The 21,461-nt window shown below is 43.2% G+C and overlaps 1 protein-coding gene across 1 annotated transcript in view; it reads left to right on the top strand.

Moving 5' to 3' along the window:
- The window catches only part of DENND4C (DENN domain containing 4C), a 2,492,302-nt gene that overhangs the window by 2,154,659 nt on the left and 316,182 nt on the right, over nucleotides 1-21,461 (top strand). Inside the window, exon 27 of the mRNA XM_044061083.1 lies at nucleotides 18,881-18,998. Within this exon, the coding sequence (XP_043917018.1) occupies nucleotides 18,881-18,998 (118 nt within the window). The remainder of the gene's footprint in view (nucleotides 1-18,880; nucleotides 18,999-21,461) is intronic.

Genomic DNA, 21,461 nt, shown 5'->3' with positions numbered 1-21,461 from the left:
ATGCCTGGTTGGCAACATTAGACTTAAAGGAAGCTTACCTGCACATTCCAATAAGGGAATCTTGCAGGAAATACCTACGCTTCAGAGCAGGCTACATGCACAATCAGTTCTCTGCACTTCCCTTTGGCTTATTTACTGCGCCCAGGGTATTCACAAATTGGCCTAGCTCCAGTCATTGGATTTTGCAGGCAAAGAAATATTCAGATATACCCATACCTGGACGATTGTCTAATTCAGGCATAAAGCCAGGACATGCTAATAATCATCTGGCATTTGTAAAGAAACTTCTAACCTCACTGGTGTACACCATAAACAAAATAAATCTCATCTAGTACCCTGCCAACAAATTGTATTCCTGGGAGCAAGCTTGAACACAACTTCCCAGATTGCTTACCTCATGCCAGAGAAACAAGTTTATTTGACAGCCTACTTCAAACTACTGGCCACAAAGACCCAGCTTTCTTCAAGGAAAATCCTGCAAGCCCTGGGGTTCATGGCCTCTTGCATTCTACTAATTATGTATAAAAGACTGTATATGAGGAAACTACAATGGTATCTGAAAAGCCTATGGTGTCAATATTCCCAGGACCTGGAATCATTGATTCCTATCATTCCTTGTATAAAAACATAGTTCCTTTGGTGGGTAGAGGCCTGCTACCACACAAGGGACTCCCATTCACTTTACCCCCTTCCACCCAAACCCTAACAATAGACGCATCAGACTATGCATGGGTGGCTCACTTGGCAGCGAAGTGCATTCAGGGCAAATGGAACCCGAGTCAGATGCACCTGCATATCATTCAAAAAGAAATGTTAGCTGTACAGAATTCCCTGACAGGCTTCAAGGAACACATTCTTCCAGGACAATTATTAGTAAAGACAGACAACACCACTGTTATGTGGTACATAAACAAGCAGGGGGGAACCCACTCGTATCCTCTCTGCAGACTAGCCATGGCTCTGTGGAACACAGCCTTGAGCTACCAAGTGCACCTACAAGCTCAATTCCTGCCATGCAAGCTAAATTCACTGGCAGACGACCTAAGCAGAAATCTCATGGACCCACACGAGTGGAAACTGGAACCAAAGATATTCAACATTTTGAGAAACAAATGGGGGAACCCAGAGATAAACCTGTTTGCCTCCCCTCAGAACTACCAATTGGACAAATTCTGCACAAGGACTTCCCACAGTCAAGCTTGGAAAGTGGATGCCCTGTCCTTCACCTAGGAAAGCCTCTCAGTTTATGCCTTTCCCCCTCTGCCTCTCCTCTCCAAAGTTCTGCTAAAGATCAAACAGGACAAACCAAGGACAATACTAATTGCACCAGACTGGCCACACCAGCACTGGTACCCCCTCTTGCGCAGTATGTCACTGCTGGAACCATGGCACTTGCCTCAGACCCCTTCCCTGCTGTCCCAGCAGGAGGGCCAGATTCTGCACCCCCAGCTTCAAACCCTGAACCTTGCAGCCTGGCTAATTCCTTGAGCTCTCCAATAGCATCCCTCAGTAAGCAGGTGCTAGATGTCATTCTGGAGGCAAGGAGGCCAAGTACTAGAAAATCCTATGCTGAAAAGTGGAAAAGATACTGTTCCTGGAGCCAGACTCAGGGGATGGGCACAACAGTGCCCAGCTTTACCGCATATTCTTCAATACTTAACAGAGATGCTCCACAAGGGCCTTTCCTTCTCATCAATTAAGATTCATGCCTCAGCCATTTCAGCACATTATAATACGGAGCCACCTCTCTTCTCTCACCCCCTGCTGAAACAATTCCTCAGAGGGGCCAAAAATTTAAGACCACCCAGGAGAGCCCCTACTCCAGCCTGGGACCTTAGTGAAAAAGCTCACTCTACCTTCTTTTGAGTCAGCTGCAACTGCAGAGTTGAAATTCCTGTCTTGGAAAACAGCCTTCCTTCTAGCCATCACTTCAGCAAGAAGAGTGTCTGAATTACAGGCCCTCATGGCAGTGGAGCCCTTCATCATCTTCCATGCAGACAGAGTGTCTCTCAGGACCAATCCTTCCTTTATGCCCAAGGTGGTATCCAGCGTGGCCCTTAATCAGTCCATTAATTTGCCTACCTTTTTTTCCTAATCCACAGAACAAAGGAGAACAAATACTGCACTCTTTAGACGCGCACAGGCAACTTAGATTTTATTTGGACAGGACTAAGCTTCTCAGAAAACTGAACAGCTGCTAGTTGCCTTTGCTGCAGGGGCAGAGGGGAATGTTATTTCAAAGCAAACCATTTCTAAGTGGATAGCTCATTGCATTCATTTCTGCTATAAGCACCATGGAAAACCTTCCCCACAGAGGATAAGATCACATTCCACCAGGGCTGCATCTACCTCTACAGCCTTTTTCAGAGGTGTCCCTATCAGGGACATCCTAGAAACTGCTACCAGGAGCTCTGTACATACCTTCACCAAGCATTACCACTTGCCTATTTTTTTCTAAATCCAGAGCTGGTTTTGCCACTGCAGTCTTGCAGGGCTTAATAGCTGGTCCTAATGCTCTCTAACTTTCTCCTCCCTTCCTTAGCTTTGGGAATCTACCCAAATGTAATGACTGCAACAGTGAAACATGAAGAACATAGTACAGTTGCGTACACTTACCATAAATGTAGATGTTGGAGTGTATTCACTGTTGCAGTCCTGGTTGCCCTCCCTCTAGCCCCCTGACTTCTCTTGGCTATACCTTTCTTCTCGTTTAGTGTATTTCAGCTTTCTGGTTTATTTGCTTTTTGTTGGAGGTGCAACCTAATATATAATTGCTTCCCATTATGGGGGCACCTGACATCTGGGGCAAGAAAAACTGATGTAATGGCGTTGGCTGCATGCTTTATACCCCTGACAACATGACATCATGGAAGAAGAGACAGCATCTGACGCAGGGATCCAAGACTTTGATATTCAGGCCAGCTGAGGGTTACCTGCAGGCAGATAACCCAAATGTGTAATGACTGTAACAATGAATACACTCGAACATCTACATTTATGGTAAGTGTACACAACTGTACTTTCCCCACTTGGGTATAATAGATAAGGTCTCTCGACTAGGCATCAATCCATATGTTACTAGATAGGTAGCAAACTGGCTCACTAATGGAACTTACGTAGTCAAAATTGGGGAAGCCACCTCCAGCATTCAACCCATAATAAGCAGTGTACCCCAGGAATCGATCTTGGGGCCTTTCTTGTTTGGGATATACTTTTCTGAGGTGCAGGCTAAAACCAGTGGTCTATGGTTGGCCAAGTTTGCAGATGGCTGTAAGCTGGGCACGGTCATCAGTTCCCCTAGTGTTGTGGACATCGTCCAAGAGGGTCTCACTCAAACAAATGACTGGAGCCAGAAACATGGCTTCAAACTGAATGCCAAAAAAATGCATCATCCCTTTTGGAGTGTGTGACATCCCCACAAATTATCACATTAATAACAAGGTCCTAAGCACGCAATCAGTCTTGAGAGACTTGGGCACCCAGGTTGAGAGCAAGCTGACTTTTGGCCACCATATTGCCTTCGTTGTACGGAAAACTTTCTACACAGCCCACCTTAATTAGTAAAGTTATCTCATCCAGGGACAAGGTGGTCATAACATCCCTGTATTCTTTCCTTATAAGACCCATTATTGAGTACAGTGCCTCTTTCGGCATATACCTCACAAAGCATATGCAGCAGCTGGGGAGACCACAGAGATTCCTCACTAGGAGAATCCAGGGTCTCGAACATCTACCCTATACAGATAGGCTAAAGGCCCTGCCCCTGTTCTCAGTCTCCTACAGACTCCTCAGAGGTGACCTCTATCTGGCATACAAAGCAATCTGGGAGCCCACCTTAATGAGACTGCTTCATGTCCTCAAATCAAGCTCCACTCGAGTAACCCACACGCGTGACCTCAACCTGGTCTGTGACATCTTTTTGGCAGAACAGATTTGTGTCCCAGAGACTCCCTTTTCTGTGGAATAGACTCCCGCTTCACATCAAGCAGAGTACCTCATTATCCCTTTTTAAGCACAACCTGGATAATACAATGGGGAACAGAAAATACACCCCTGAGATTCCACCTGTGTCCCTGTTGGACAGGGGTATCAGGTGCTGACTTGTCGGAATATGGGCTAAATTCTTGGCTAGGCTTGTAAGGGCCTCAGGGCCAATAGCCTAGTAACTTCCTATGATCCTAGGGATAAAGTTACATTGCTTGAGGGTGTCATTGAAGATGTTTTTATTAAAGTTAGCTAGGTTCTTCCCTGAACTTGGGTGTTATGTTTTTCAGGAGTCTGTGGTAATCTCAAATGCTGAATAACTGGTGTTGATTGCTAAAAATGTCTGATGGAATACCTATTGCTTAGATTTTTTCTGGGTCAGTTGTTAGTATGCAATCAAGAATGGATGCTTTTTTGTTTTTTTTTTTTGTCTGTTCTAGTCTATTTTATGACTAGTTGGGTGAAGTGGAATAGTGATATTGTGGAAGGGGGGAAGGGGGGGTTGCCATTATTTATGGACTGCTTAGGTTTAGGGTTTCTAGTAGAATTCTCTCTTTCATGATAGCAGAATATAGCCAGCTTTGTATATTTTCAGTAGATTTGAAATTGTTTGAGAATAGGGTTCTAGGAAGCTACAGTAAATGTGGATTTTTGGTGTGCAGTTGAAGTTTTGATACGAGTATTTCTTCACAGTTGATGTCTGTTAATTGTTGTGGCATAACTGTGATTTTGTAGTAATAGCCACAGTACCTGATAGTGTACCAGTGCAGTCTTTTCTGATGATACTGTACCCAAGTGGGACTATTTAGCGTTTTCTTCTGATTTTAACAGGGTTTCTGTGTTACTAGAATGTGGAGGTGGTAGATTTTTATCCGTGCTTGGAGTGCTCGTATGACTAGATGTTAAGTTGTCTATCTCGCCTTCATTCTTGCTGGATGGGTTCGGAGCCGACCTCGGCTCCGACTCGGCCACTCTAAAAGCTCGAGAGTTGGTTCCACCGGCTCGAGGCTCCCCTTATATCCCACAATGCTAGGCGAGAGTTACCTCAGATCTCGTTTGCCGCTACAGCTTCGAGGTTGGTTGCTTCTACCGGTTCCTGGTGAGTGTTACTTTTTACTTGTAAAAGTTACTCTTTTAAACCCCTTTTAAGTTAAATTTCTTCTTAGTTAGTGTAGATTAAAAATCTTTATCCCCGACCCTAAAATTTTTCCGTTTCTTTATTAAAGAACCTTTGGTTCTTCCTTTGGGCCCTTAGGCCTTCCCTATCCCTAGTGGAGTGTTTGTGTTTCTTGTAGTTTACTTTAATTTTAGTGTACTTAATTCTAGTATTACTACTAAAATTATTATTATTTTTTCCTGACAGGGTATAACTTGTGTGTTTGGGTGTGTGTTTGTGTACACCTGTCAGTCAGGGATATGTCTAAAGAAGCAAAGGTCTCGATTCAAGAAGTGTGATGCGTGCTGTCAGAAAATGTCTCTGACAGACGCTCACACTTCTTGTGTCTATTGTCTGGGGCCTTTGCACCTGCAGGACTCCTGTGCTGTGTGCCATGGCTTCAGCCCCAGGGTCCTGCAGGAAAGAAAAAACAAGCTAATTCTGAGAGGCTTATTGAAGCCAGAGGATTCCCTGTCAGTTTCAACAGGGAAGCCCTCTAAGGCATCGAGGTCTTCGGCTCCGGCTTCTGAGCCGAGACCTCAGGTTGTTCAACCTTTGCCTTTATCGGCTCCGGCTGGAGCCGATAAGTCTCAGTCCACAGTTTCTGTGGCTCCCTCGGCTCCAGCCGGAGCCGAGGTTATTGAGGTACCCGTGTCGGCTCCGACCAGACCTTCGGAGCCGACAACTAGAAAGAGGCCTAGGTCACCTTCTATTGGCTCCGTTCATTCGGCTCCAGGATCTCCCCTGCTGTCTGAACGGAGCCAAAGGTCTCATTCCTCTAGGTCATCGAGGCTGTCCGATCATGACCTTCAGAGGGTAGTGAGTCGACTACTTAAGTCCGAGGCACTAGCCCAGATGCTTCAGAGCCCGACTCATCAGTCGGTGCCTGCCCCGGTCCATCAACTCTTTCCTCCTTCGACTCTTTTGAGTTCAGAGCCGGATCGCGTCGGAACCGAGACTGTGATTACTTCGGAGCCGAGACAATTGTCTTCGGCTCCGCCGTCGGCTCCGTTTTCTTCTTTGGAGGAATCTCGGCGCCGGACTTCCCTCGTCGGCTCCGAGGGGGTGAGTGGCATCGGACCCTTGTCCGACCCCCCTCTCCCTCTCGGAGCTTCGGCGCTGGTGAGTTCGGCTCCGACATCGACCTCGGAGCCATCACTGTCGGTGCCGAGGGGGGTTCTTAGCTCCTCGGAGCGGGGACCTCTGGCTCTGCCTGACAGGGGTGCATTCGAGGTCATGCGGAGTGTGTTAGAGCCTGGCTCTACTCCACAGTCGGCTCCGTCCGCCCCTCCCTCTATGCTGCCTCAGGGTAAGTCGACTCACTCCCTCATCCCGGACCGCAGAGAGCCAGCTCCTCAGGAGCCCCCTGTGGGGATTTCATCCTCTTCCGAGGCCTCTCCTGATTTGGCAGAAGAGCCCCCTCGGAAGAGGAAGTGCAAGAGGAAACACATTGACTCACCTGAGTCTATCACGTCAGACACAGATCTGGATGATTCTGAGGGTTCCCCCCGTTCCCCTTCTGAAGATGTCTCATTTGCAGACATTCTGGAGATCCTGAAACAGAGGGGAAATTGGCCAGCCCTCAACCCTTCGGAGGACGAATCTGTGTATCTTGAGGCGTTTGGCTCTCGTCCTTCCACCTCCTGGGTGTCCCCCCCCCCCCTTCGACCCCCTCATGCAGGTGGTTGCTAAGAAGGCATGGACGGCTCCTGATTCAGTGGACCCCACTCCCAGGAGACCCTCTAAATTCATCACAGCTCCATCAGACAAGCAATTTTTATCAAAAGGAGTTTCTGTGGATGCTATGGTGGTAGCTGCTGCCACAAAGAAGGAACTGGCTGATCCTTCAGTGTCTGTCCATCCACCTAACAAGGAATCTAGGTCCATGGATAGGTACGGGAAGCGGATGTTCTCCTCAGCGACATTTACCATGCGTTCGCTGAATTACCTGTGCCATTTCACTCGTCTTCAAAGGGACTTGATCAAGGAAGCGAGTGAAATGTTAAAGGATCCTACAGCTGCGGGTTTCAAGAAAAATGCACACGCAGCTGGCTACCCTTAATTCCATATCTAACTCCTCCATGCGCCTCCTCTCGTATGCGGCCGATGGAGCGAGCAGAGCCGCAGGGACAGGTGTAGCCTTACGTAGGCACGCCTGGATGCGGCTATGCAATTTTGCGGACCCTTTCAAGACGTCTTTCACGAACTCCCCTTTTGATGGATCATCTCTCTTTGGTCCTCAAGTGAAAGAAACCCTGACTAGGTGCGAGACTGATGGCAAGACCCTTTCTGCCGTCTGAGTCCGTTTTTCGACTCCTTCTAGGCCTTACCCCAAAGGCCAGAAGGGTGGGAAGATGTGGTTCCGTAAACAATCTCAAGGGACTTCGCCTGACCTTGACAGAGTCGCTTTTCCCACCAGAGGCAGAGGTGGGAATAACAATGGTAGACGCCGCCCTAGGGGCAGGGGGGGTCCGCAGAACCAGGGCAATCGGGAAGCCTTCCCTGACAAGCCCTTTCAGCATCCCTGAGGTGTTGCCCAACTGCCCATCTTCGGAGGCAGTCGGGGGAAGATTGTCACTGTACCCAGAAGCCTGGCTATCCCTGACTCAAGACAAATGGGTACAGTCCATCATTTCCGAAGGCTATTCTATCCCCTTTCTTCGCTTTCCAAATCAGTCAAAAAAATCCCTTCCAGATGTTCCACCCGCTCAAAGGGATATAGCAGCTTTGGAAATTTCAAAACTGCTTCAAAAAGAGCAATTCAGTCAGTGCCAGCAGACCAACAAGGATCCGGAATCTACTCAAGGTTCTTTTTAGTTCCAAAGAAAACAGGGGACTGGAGACCGATTTTGGATCTCAGTGTCTTGAACAAATCAGTCAAGAAAACAAGATTTCGGATGGTCACGCTGCAATCCATTCTTCCCCTTTTGGGCAAAGGAAACTGGATGTGCTCTATAGACCTTCGGGATGCGTACTATCACATAAAAATGAACAGACGCTCCAGAAGATTCCTCCGCTTCAGGCTGGGAACCAGTCATTTTCAGTTCAGGGCCCTGCCCTTTGGTCTCACCACTGCCCCGGTGTTTACCAAATGCATGGCAGTGGTAGCTTCTCACCTGAGACGACAAGGATTCCAGGTGTTTCCATATTTGGACGACTGGCTTCTCACAGCTCCCACCAAGCATCTCCTTCTGATGGCCAGAGATTATACTTTTCGCTTGTCAAAAACTGGGTATTTCAATAAATTGCGAAAAGTCTGTTTTGTCGCCTTGTCGTACTATTACCTACATAGGCAAATTTAGATACTATAAACATGTCTGCAAGGCTAACGAACCAAAGAATATCAGACATTCACAAATTGGTGTCACTTCTTCTCAACAACAACAGAGTCAAAGCCAGGTTAGTTCTATAGGTGTTGGGAATCATGGCAGCGCCATACCTCTTCTTCCATTGGCCAGATACCACATGCGGATCCTTCAGTGGATGCTTTTACTCAATGGTCATACCAGGAACTTCCAATGTCTCACACCATTATGATCACGCAGGCGTGCAAAAGGCATCTCATGTGGTGGATGTCTTCCCCCCAGCTCCTTTCGGGAAGACCATTTGTTCCACCTCCTCCGGTTGCTACTCTGACAACGGATGCCTCCCTGATCGGGTGCGGGGCCCATTATCAGGGCACGACAGTCCAGGGCACATGGCAACCAAACGAATGCCACTTGCACATAAATGTTCTGGAGATGAGAGCAGTGCTTTTAGCGTTGCAAGCCCTTCAAGACTCTCTTCCCTTGGGAACGATTGCAATCCAGACAGACAATATGTCTGTAGTGTGGTACATCAACAAACAAGGCGGAACCAGATCATACCCCCTGTGTCGAGAAGCACTCAGACTGTGGCAATGGGCGATTTCTTCGCAGCGTTTTCTGATAGCAACGCACATCCCCGGGAAGTCCAATCACATTGCGGACAAGTTGAGCAGAACTATACTCATGCCTCACGAGTGGTCTCTGAAAGACTCTGTAGTGAGAGAAATCTTTCTCAAGTGGGGTCAGCCTTGCTGCGATCTTTTTGCTACTCCCCAAAACAGCAAGTGCAGAGAATATTTCACTCTATTCCCTTTACCAGGCCAACCCAGCAGGGACGCTCTAGTCCAAGTTTGGCCCCGGGGACTTCTGTATGCATTTCCTCCTTTCCCACTGATCTCTCAAGTAATACAGAAAGCTATCGCTCAGAAGGCCTCATTGATCCTCATTGCTCCTTACTGGCCTCGACAAGTGTGGTTCCCCTTTCTACATCGATTTCTTTTGGAGCGACCGTGGAATCTGGACCTAGTTCCAGACCTTTTGATCCACCAATCGGGTCAGTTTCATCGCTCCCTCCCCTCTCTGAACCTCACTGCTTGGTTCCTCCAGTTCCAACCGTAGCCAGGCTTCCTCAATTATCTCACTCTGTTAGAGATATATTGATAGCTTCCCATAAATCTTCCACTCGAAAGATTTATTTGAGTAAGTGGAAACGCTTCTCATATTGGGCACAAGGAAAGGACATAGATCCTTTCACCGCTTCCATCCAACTAGTCCTTGATTTTCTAGCTGAACTCTTCCATGCAGGTTCATCTCCATCTACTCTTAAGGTTCAATTGGCAGCTATTTCTAATTTTCATGTGGGTATTTCTGAATCTGCCCTAATGTCCCACAAACTTTGCAAAGCCTTTTTGAAAGGAGTTTTTCTTCTCAGACCTCCTATAAGAAATCCTCCTTCTCCTTGGGACCTAAATTTAGTTCTTGCTTCTTTGATTCTTTCCCCTTTCGAACCTGCAGCTTCATGTTCCTTGAAATTATTATCATGGAAAACTCTTTCTGGTGGCTATCACATCAGCTAGAAGAATTTCAGAACTTCAAGCACTCAGTTGTCGCTCTCCTTATCTTTTGTTCCATAAGGACAGAGTTTCCTTACGAACTAACCCGTCCTTTTTGCCTAAGGTGGTTTCAACATCAAATCTAAACCAAAGCATTGACCTCCTGTCTTTTTCCCAGAGTATTCAAATAGGTCTGAACAAAAATTACACTGCCTGGATGTTCATCGTCAATTAAGGTACTACTTGGATAGGACGAAACAATTCAGAAAATCTGATCAGCTGTTTGTCTCCTATGCGGAAAGCAGAAAGGGACTTTCAGTTTCAAAGGTATCATTATCCAGATGGCTAACATCTTTGATTTCCCTGGTATATGAAATTAGACAACAAAATTGCCTAATAAACCTAAAGCCCATTCCACCAGAGCTTTGGCTACTTCTTTAGCCTTCCAAGACAGACTGCCTATTGACACCATTTGTGCAGCGGCTACTTGGGCTACTCCTCACACTTTTATTTCTCATTATAAGTTGGATTTAGCTTCTAGGCATAGAGCTAATTTTGGTTCCACTGTTCTCAGGAGTCTGTTCCGTTAGGCCACCCGGGACAAGGTGCTAGGGACGGTCCCATCCAGCAAGAATGAAGGCGAGATAGACAACTTAACATATAGAAGTTATGTTCTTACCATAACGTTCCATGTTAGTTGTCTTCTTCTCGCCTTCTTCTTCGCCCCACCCTCCTTCCCCTGGCCTGGACAGACCTAGAGGAGTTGTGATCGTGACCTCTCTTTCTACCACCTCTTTCTTAGTCATATGCTATTATGCATATTTCTTGGTTCAGGATGTAGGTCACCCTTCTTTTTCCTGTTGTTAGAGGTGGATTCTGTTTTTACAGTTATACTGTTACTGTTATAAGCTGGGGTTAGCTTACAAACGAGATCTGAGGTAACTCTCGCCTAGCATTGTGGGATATAAGGGGAGCCTCGAGCCGGTGGAACCAACTCTCGAGCTTTTAGAGTGGCAGTCGAGCCGAGGTCGGCTCCGAACCCATCCAGCAAGAAGAAGGCGAGAAGAAGACAACTAACATGGAACGTTATGGTAAGAACATAACTTCTATTTACCGATTAATGTATATTTTTAGCCCAGAGGGAGAGGCTGGAGATTACTTTTTTTTTTTTTTTTTTTTTTTTTGTGGGAGGTGTATAGAATGGCTATTGTGGAGTAAGTGCTGATTTGGAAATGGGAGGTGGTGATATGATTTGGAGATGGGTTGGGGCATGTGTTAGTCACCACTTAACAAGACTTTATTGAAGTGTGGGAAGGAGCTTTTTATTCTGATAGCCAGTAGAAGTTCTTGTTTAGTCTCTTCTAGTTTTATGCTTTTGCTGTTTGGGATTATTTGGATAATTTTAGCAATGTGGTGGTGGTCTAGAGGGTTGTCTTGTTGGGGGAGGTGTAGTTGGGGAGGGGTAGAATTTAAGTTGTTTTTGTGCCTTTAAAGGGATTATTTGAGGGAAAAATGTTTCATAACTGGTTATATGAGCAGAAAAAGTTGATGTAAGGTCAGTGGTGGCTGGTGACTTCAAATCAAAGGGGAGCTGCAGGAGACAGCTGAATGGATGGGGCTAATGGGAGGGGGTGTGACCAACGAGAAAGGGGTGGAGCCATGCCCCAAACCACAAAAACTGGGACTTTAATTAAATACACTGCCCTGGGTACTAAACCATCGTTATGAGAGTCCAATCAAGACAAAATGAAGTGGAGAAGAAAAAAGTATTTCAATGCATTGACTACATGACTGCTTACTTAATATCTAGATGGAAACAAAAAGGTTGTGAGGCATGAAAAAATAAATTACTTTTTAAATGCATTACTGGAATGCCAGTCAAAATAAAGTATAAAAAAACAAGCAGCACTTATCTTAAACCACTTCTCCTTGCACTGCAGTTCTAATTATAATTTGTATTCAGCTTTATAAAAGTACCAAGTAACATGCTAAAAGTATCAATCTCTGTGATACCCCCACTTGTAAAAATGTTTCTTATCCAAAAAAGACCTGCTGCCTGACAACAACTATCTACTTGTTTCATGGGGAAAAACATGATCAAAGTAAAAAATGAACAGCAAACAAGAAACAAGCTCAAGATAAATTGCTTAAAGGATTACTGCACAGGTTATGGACCACACATGATAGATTGGCATTGTGTTTAGTTTATGGGTAAAGCCTGCAAAGATGACTGAAAATCCCCAACAAATGTAATGAACTTCTGAAAATACTGTAATCCTGTCCTTTATTACAAATACTGTCATATGCATTTCAATATCCAAGGCTTATACGCTATCTAGTTATGTAAATATTCTCTGCATGGCAACAACAAAAAGGCTTTCAATGTTGGTAATTCTGTAACAGTATCCTTATTAAAGCTTACTTGCATCTTACACTCTCAGCCAAGCTTACCCGATGGTCATTAAAGCATTGCTAATTAAACACAGAGCAGTAGGCACTGCAACAGCATGCATTTTCTGAATAAGAAGAAGCATAAATCAACAGTATAAAAATATGACAGAAAAGCAGAACATTCTGCAAAATCAAGAACAGATGAAAAGCCACTGTAGTAGTTGTGCCTACCTTGGATGGGGGGGATACTCTGCAGACTTACACTGCATAACTGCTTCTTGCCTTGCTTGGACACATCCAGAGTCACTACTTGGGGGAGTGGGATGCAACAACTATGTCACAATTTGAAATGTCTCTGGCTAATGGTGATGGCCCTGACACATTTGACATACCTCTCAGCCTCAGAGCAAGAAATCTGTACAAAACCATAAACAGAAGTGGGACAAAGGCCCAAAAATAAGGACAATTTTAAATATTGTTCTTATAAACTTAAAAAGATAATAGAATAGTAGGTCTTGCACTAGTATGAATTTTCTGAAGGGTATGAAATCTGAAACTCAAATGTCTGTCACTATTTTCTAACTTCAGTCTTTAATGATTTTCCCCTAATTTGCCAGAAAGCTTCTGTGTTGGAAAAGGTAATCCACTCACTTGAAATCCTGCATTTGGCATCCCTGGTCCAAACGAAGGTCCACCAGACTGTTTGGATGGGCAGCTATCACTGAAGCAGCCCTCAGAGGGTTAAAAAGCTGCTGAGACATGGCCACTTTGGAAAGGACCTGATTTAAAACAGTTGTAGTTGCAGGATTGCTAGTGACTGCTGTCTGAGCCAGTTTTAGACTCTGTAGTGTGAGCTGAGCTTGCAGCTGGGCAAGTTAGGGACTGGCATGAGAGGGAGGCAGGGGATTCTGGGTCCTTGCACTGTGTTGGGCGCTGACAGATTGTGGAGTCTTATCCAAACATTTGGCTCTACTACAATAAAAAAGGTCAGTTAGGCCATGGGAATAGTAAGCAAATGAGATCAGTTTCATTTGTATGGGTATAACATTACTGTACTTGACAAGTCTAGAAAATGTGTTGACATGACTGCCAAGTTCAGGGCTGGCCTAAGCAGCTCACTGCAAAGACATAAATTCTTTAAATTAATTATTTTCAAAGCAGAACAGTAATAGAGGGAAAATATAAAAAAGAAACCCAGGAAGATAACTTAATTAACATTACCGAGTCTAATGCTATATAATGCAAAAACACACTAGCAAGCATACATTAAATATAATGAACACCAAAGCAGGTCCTGACATTTCAAATGATTACCCGGATGGGCATCATTTTTTTCTCACATATCTGTTTGCATCCTTGAGTGCTCTTTACCATGCAGCAGGTTGTCAAAATACCTGTCTGTTGCATGCTGCGACTAATGTAACAAAGTCTAATTCAGATTACTCAGTAAGCATTTCTATACTTTGCTCTTCAACAGTCACCACTTCTCCATTTGCTTGCCTCGCAAACAATCCCACTTCCCTTCTCTGTATGTCTGAGTAGCTGTCTTTTTTTTGTTTTTCTTTTGCTTCTTTTGAATGTTTGACCTTTCCACAACCTGAAATATCTTAGAGAAGGTCATATTACTGAAGACAATTTATCAGACGTTTAAAATGTATTTAAACTTAACTAAAAATAAACTTAAATGAAGCAGGAATTTTGACAGAATGAAAAATGGGCTATATAGAATAGGGAAACACTAAAACATTATTTATTGTGGGGGACAAAACCCTCCTTGCAGAGTTATGTACATCCCACTACCCTAAATATACAATCAACTCTAAGATAACTGTGCAGTGTAAGAAAAGGACATTTCCCATTGCAGTAGCCGCCACTCTCACATCAGAAAAAATAACTTACATATAACTGCAGTACACAAAAGACAATTTAAAACACAACACTAACTTGCTAACAAAATTCATAATTTCATGGCATAATAAAACACAAAACAAATACTCCCAGTCTTACAGTGTGATTAACTCAGCTAAACAGAGCATTCATTTATAAAAAAAATAAATAATCTAAGTGTTGGCAACTATGTTATCACAGACCAAATAAACTACCCTAAAACAAGACAAACTTGAGAAATTAAAGGTATCAGTTAAAGTAGAGATAAAAAAGAGCTTTAAGATCCAAATAGTAACATGAAAATAATGAAATCCTGATGGAATATATATGTTTGAAGCTGCAACAAACTGGTTCTAAATTGCAAAGTATTAAAATCCTAGACATAACAAGACCAACAAAGCCAACACTAAGGCAAGGAAAGTAAAGGCATTCAGAAGAACCTCTTTTAACTCTAATGCAGCCTTGAATAAGGGGTTGCTAGTTTGCCAACCAACTATATACTTACAAATAAAATCATGCTATGCCTACATTCAGAGTTGAATGCTTTTTATCCTGCAACAAGCTCGAGTTCTGTGCGTTTATTACCCACTTCATGAAGCAGTAGTGGGGAATGCTGACAATGGTGGACCATGTACAATGTTATTATATTACATGTTGACGTACTTAATGCTTATGCATATCTTCAAACTACAGTTTCCAGAATAGTGCCTGTAAGGGAAGATGGTGCTCCAGTCCACTTAACTACCACCTAATTTTTAAATGGGGGGTTAATGAGGGACATCTTACAATTAATTACTGTCACTCTATCAAGCAGTGAGGCAATCAGTGAACAGCAGTTATAGTACTCGCATTATTTGTGTAAAGGTCGCAACACATACTGCCAGAATTAATCGCTGGACACCGGCTCCAATTAAATATAAAGAATGGCAATGGCTTAGCTACGATCCAGTCTGCCGCAGTTCGATTCTTAGCTATGTCTTTTTTTAAGAAAATTATTATTAATTTACAGTGTTTTACGATGTATACATTTTTTTTTTAAATTTCATTATACAATGTTTAGCGTACAGAGCTTCAGTTAAAATGCTGAAATATCTTTACTAACTTTTGGATAAAGTCGAAGTCACTGTTTTTTTTTGTTTTTTTTTTCATTAACATATTTTGAAGTTATTTTTTCAAATCAGTCCCCCTTGATTAACTCAGTAAGTTGGTCCCCTGGGCAAAAATACTTCTTTGGCTCTCTGTCTCAGCTTTCATCTACCCTAGTGAAGAACCCAGGCTCTCGAAGTAGGAGAAATGTGAGCAGTTACTTCTCCCAGTAAGATCATACTTGTCAAATATTTTATTTTGTGTTCAAACTTGTTTTGTTGATGAAGCAATATGAATATGATCCACTGTTACGTACCCTGGACTTTGTGTAGGAACTTCTAACACTAAATGTGTGACAAACAGAGAGAACATCTGTGAAGCAAACCAGGAACAGGAACTGCTTTTTCAGAAGAAACTACAGTGCAAAGGTACTCCTGACAGTACCAATCTAGTTATGTGGTTTACTTACTGCATAAATAGAAAGCTTGTTTATAAACAAAATACATATTGTTTTAATGCATTTAAGGGGTGTTGCTAAGCCATGTAAGGTGTTATTCCTAAACATAATAGCAAGCACTTCGGTTTGAGATATTTTTAGATTCAGGTTGTTGTAACTCTCATGATCAAACCACGTTCAGTCTTGTAACCTAATGGGACCACACAATTTTACATAATTGAAATAAGTGAACTGGCAGACATACTGTTCTGACCACATGCACGGCAATACAATATACAGACTGACATGATCAGAATCAGATATTCATCTATCCTTTCCACTGCTGCGTTCGAGTACGGTAAAAAAAAATGATCTCATCTGTACACAAAGCCAAGTCCGGCACCTACCTCAGTTTAACTTTTACTTCACTTGTAAAAAGTAACTGTCCATCCGTCGTCTTTCTTCCTCTCTGTGACCCTGATTCAAGCCAGCAAGGTAAAGGGCAGAAGCAAGCCAAAAAAGAAAAACAAAGTTAAGATTACAGTATAAAAGGAAGTTGGAACTTCTTCAGTCAACTAACTTTCACCAACGATAGTCCGTAGCAGTAGCACAAGTAAATCCAAGTAAGTACTGTGCTACAGACTACTACTTATTGTTTCTCGCTCTCTTTTTTGAGAAGAGAGTGAGAACCAATCAGTAGCAATCCAGCCATCCACGTCACGTATGTGGCAGTCTGAACCACCTTCTATTTACTGTGCAGTTAAAAAAACGCATAGACGTCTGGGCATCACACTGATGCCTTCTCTCTTATCTGGACTGTTTTCAAAGCAGTCTAGCGTTACAGAAATGGTCAGATTCATTCGTTAATTTAAAATAAATAAAACGCGGAACTCGATGAGCATGTGCAGTTAAGTTCCGGGAATGCGAGTCGGTCAACAAACAAAATATTTTATAATTACATGAAACATGTTTTTTTTTTTTTTTTTTTTTATTCAAGAATCTTTTTGCTGGCAGGGCTGCTTTTTGCTGGGAGGGCTGCAGTCTGATGGCACTAGCCGCTACTGTGTAAGGCTACAATAAATAGGAGATGATACCCAGTAGTAGAAAACAATAAGTAAATAAATGTGTGTGATTTTTTTATGTATATGGGTCTATTGTGTATGACCAAACAACCCTAATGTCAAATACCAACAAAATAAGATAAATCGTACACAATAGCGAACACAAACAAAACCAAAAACCATCTCTTCCCATATTAAAACTAAAAAAAACCTTAACACTAGCCTCAAATTTCTCTGAATAGTGGCAGTGTTACAGGAAGGTTTTAATAACATTAAGGTGTAGGTGTAGAGTTGGGGGAAGGGGCAGTGTTAGGGTTAGCACTCATTACTAAAGCCGGTGGAGTTTTGCATACCAGTTACCAAGAAAATGGGTAGCTCATCTTGAGATTTTAATTTTTGGGAGAAAAGTAACTCTTGCTCCTATGTAACCATCTCATTAGGTTGATCTGAGATTCTTAGTATGGGAAAGAGTGTATCTGATTGCTCTGACTTCTGCAAGAAGAGTGTCTTAAGTTGCAATCTGTTATGGTGAGTCAGCCTGATCATATATTCCACAAGGACTGGGTTTCTTTGAGAACTAGTCCTTCATTTCTTCCTGAAGTTGTTGTCAGAGTTTGCATTGCAGCAAGCTGTCTATCCATCTGTCTATCTCTCCATTTTGTTTCCAGAACCTAAACGTGAAGTTGTTATTCATAGTCTGGATGTCCACATTCAACTCCCATACTATCGTGACAGAACTCATACTTTCAGATACTCTAGTTGTTCATTTCTCATGAAGTTAAGGAAAAACAAAGACAACCAGCACCAAAGCGGACAATTTCCAAGTGGTTATCCCATTCTGTTTCCTTTTATTTCCCTCCATTAGTTAATTCCAGACAGGGTCAATGGGGTCTTTGCTTCTTCAGTGGCTTTTTGGAAAGGGGTGGAATTTTGAAGTATTTTATCGGCAGCTTCTTGGTCCTCTTTACATACTTTTACAAAGCACTACAAATATTAATCCTTTTCTAGGTCTAGAGCAGGACTTGCTTGGACCATTCTCCATGGGTTTACAGGATCATCATCCTTTCTCCTCCCATAGTGTTCTACCTGTCTAGCTAAGGCTACTACGAACTATAAACACATATTACAGCTGTGTAAGTAAATTTACCAAGACAGTAGATTTTTGAGTGGATCCCTGCTGCAATAGCTGCTCCACCCCTCCATTCCCTTTATTTTTTATGTAATGTTTATTGCTATGGTGTGGACATTGATTTATATTTACCTAGCATTTTCCTGTTTCAGGGCTCTGTCCTCCCTCTTTCAGTTGGCATGGAAGCTCTGAAGAGCTTAGTGCCCAGACTGGTGATTTTCTCCTATGTTGCTCAAGCTTTTAATGGTCTGAGTACTTGGAAGCTTTGCATCCTAGCTGGCTGTTGTATCTTACTCAGGATATAACCCATATAGCTAAGGCTACTGCAGCAGTTATCTATTTGAACAATCTACTGTGATGGTAACTTTACTTGCACAGCTGTACAATCTCCCACCTCACATACAGATGCGGACACAACTCCAATGACATCATCTTAGTGCTGACATCAGAAAATGAGGGCACACTGGCTATACAAATCATAATTTAAAGGGGATGCTCAGGCATTTGCTGCACCGTTGTATTTTAAATGATGGTATTTACCAGGAAATTCAGAATGGTTAAGAGGTATACTGTCATCAGAGAATGTAAGTATAGTGCTGTGTTAAGAGATGTTTGATATAGAGAACATAACTATTATATATTGGAATTTTTTGTGTTTTTTTTTTTCATATTGTAAGGAGTCTATAGCAAGCATGTATAGTATGTTACTTTGAGGTTTGCATTTAAAACCTCACTCATATCTAAGTGCATACTCAAAATGAAGCTTTTTTTTTTTTTTACCCGTGAGTTGTTTGTATGGAGGTATTTAATTACTGATATGCCGATTTTCAAATATTCTTCTTTAATGCACTTTAGATATGAATCACTAAGTTTGATTTCTCTTTTTTGCTAGCTTCCACAGACTTCACTTTCTCAGGCTAGCAAATCAGTTTTTATCCAGCTGCTGTGGGACAACATTAATCTCCATCAAGAACCAGGGGAGCCTCTGTACATACAGTGGAGAAATCAAGGTAAAAAGTTAAAAAATGAGTTTTATGTATTTTCTTATGTATTGTAGCACAGTTGGGGTTACTTTATATACCACAAGGGTACAACTCAAAAAATCCTGAGACATTTGAGTTTTGTTATTGAATGGCAAACAAATGCTTAGTTTGAATGGAATGACCAACCTCTGACTGCATTAAAATATTATTAATAAAGCATCATCCTGGTTACCTGTTTTTATAAATTGTAGTACTTGAGTGTAGTAAAAATGTGGAGTATGTAAAACTAGGAAAACAGTAAGTGTTTGTGTGTTCAGAAATTGACATGTATAAGTAAGGGTACCTGCATTTTTTTCTGTAATGCACTTTTCCTTGTGAACTCACGAGTGTTGAAGTCATGATTGAAATTTCAAAGCTAAGTTGCATTAAGAGCAAATACTGATATTGAGCTACATTTTACATTCCGTTAACTTTACAAATAATATACTGATTGGCTTTTATCAAAAAGATTGACTTACTTTTGCATTTCTGGGTAGTAATGTATGGATTATATTAAATCCACTAATGACTCTACAGGGAACTGCACGTCTTTTGTTATACTCTTAGAAAGAGAGCTGAGTAACTAGATTATGGAGATTTGAAGCTCATCCACAATGACTTTACTGTTTATGAAGCAGTCTAAAAATCTTTCAAAATGGAGATGAATATCTCTAGAAGTCAAGACACAAGGTTTGTTTCCAAGAATTTGGGTATTTGAGAGTACATAAACTGCGTATCATCATCTTGAAGTTAGAAAAATGCTGTGTGCGCAACCACCAAGAAATCTCTTGCTTGTACGGCTGTTTAGCAGAAAGCCAGATTTATTCCTCACTACAGAAAAGCAGCCAAGAAACCTGTAAAGGTACTGTGGACCATATCCTGCTTTCAGTGGAGGAGAAATCTTGAAGATGCATTAGTCTTAAACTTTCCTTAAAACAAAACAAGACAGAATTGCAGCTTAGAAAAAAATGTGTAAGATGTTATGTGATCCTATCTCGCCTACATTCTGAATGATGGGTTCGGAGCCGATCCCTCGGCTCCGACTCGGCACGCTTATGCCAAAGAGCGAAGTCTCTTATTGGCTGAGCTTACTATATCCCAGGATGCACCACTACCAGTCCCCCAGATCTCGTTTGCCGCTTCCCTGCGAAGACGTGGTCTCGAGCTGGCTGGGCTGAGTAGTTTGTATTAACTAACTTTTCTGTCAGTTTTTTGCTGTTTTTGCTCACAAAAGCTGTTTTAACGGCTATCGCTAACATTTGTGTACGATTGGATTGTAAAATTGTTGTGTGTGATTGGGTTGAGTTTGTTTTCGGCCCCCCTCCATCCAGGGCCTTCCCGGACTGTCAACCTTTAATTCTTTACAGGGTCTCTAGTAATTCTATAGTTGGTTTAGAGTTCCCTGTCCTTTTTTACAGGAAGTGTTTGCTTTAAGCTATAACTGTAAGCTTAGCTTTATCATCAGTAAGAATTTAGTTGTTTACTTTCCTGTCAAAGTGACTAGAATTGTGTAACATCATGTCTCAAACCCCTAGGCCTTCGGGCTTTAAAAAATGTTCGAAATGCGGGTTTAAAATGTCTATCACAGACGATCATTCGCTCTGTGTATATTGTCTCGGGGCAAAGCACTTGCAGGAGTCATGCAGTGTATGTCACGCTTTTTCCTCAAGGGTCCTCCAGGAGAGGAAAAATAAATTGATTCTTAAGGGGTTAGTTAAACCTTCCTTTGAAGAAGCCTTGGCATCCTCTCCTGCTCCGGCCAAAAGAAAGGGCTTCGGTTCCGACCAGTCCGTCGGATCCGACTGCCAAGAAACTTAGGCAGGCCTCTCCTTGGCTCCAAAGACTTGGAGCCGAGGTTGGAACGGTCTGCCTCGATGCCACCAGTATCGACTCCTCTGGCTTCGGAGCCGATGGCTGGGGCATCGAGGCGGGTCACCTTCGTCGGCTCCGCTGCTCGGAGCCGACAAGGGTCGCCCGCTCAGACACTTCCTCCTCGGCCGAAGTCTACCTCGGCACCGATGGAATCTGCTGTGAGTATTCCTCGGCGCCGATACTCATCGAGTCGCCTCGGGCGGTCCCCTAGCCCTTTGGGGCCGATGGAGAGGCCTTCTCGAACCCGTTCTGTTTCCTCTCGGTCTTGAGGATGTCGGATTCTGATATAGACAGGGTGCTCCAAAGACTGTTCCAGTCCCCAGTCTTCCAAAAATTTGTTTCGGTTCCGACCCAGCTGGTTTGAGCCGATGACCTTGGCCCACCCATTGCCATTCCTCCTCCGACTGCTTCGGCTCCGTCGGAGCAGGTGCTGTTGGAGCCGGTGGAGATCTCAGGGTCGGCTCCGACCCTTACTCCAACCCGGGCCTTCGGGTCGAGTTTGGTACGCGGACTTCTTCGGCTGGACCCGGGGTGATGTTTGGGACCTATGCTTTCGGTTCGAGCCTCCCCTCGGTGCTT

The sequence above is a fragment of the Protopterus annectens genome, chromosome 2.part0 (assembly GCF_019279795.1).
Source record: "Protopterus annectens isolate FY-2018-M chromosome 2.part0, PAN1.0, whole genome shotgun sequence".
Lineage (NCBI taxonomy): Eukaryota > Metazoa > Chordata > Ceratodontiformes > Protopteridae > Protopterus > Protopterus annectens.
This window is presented reverse-complemented; position numbering and strand designations above follow the sequence as displayed.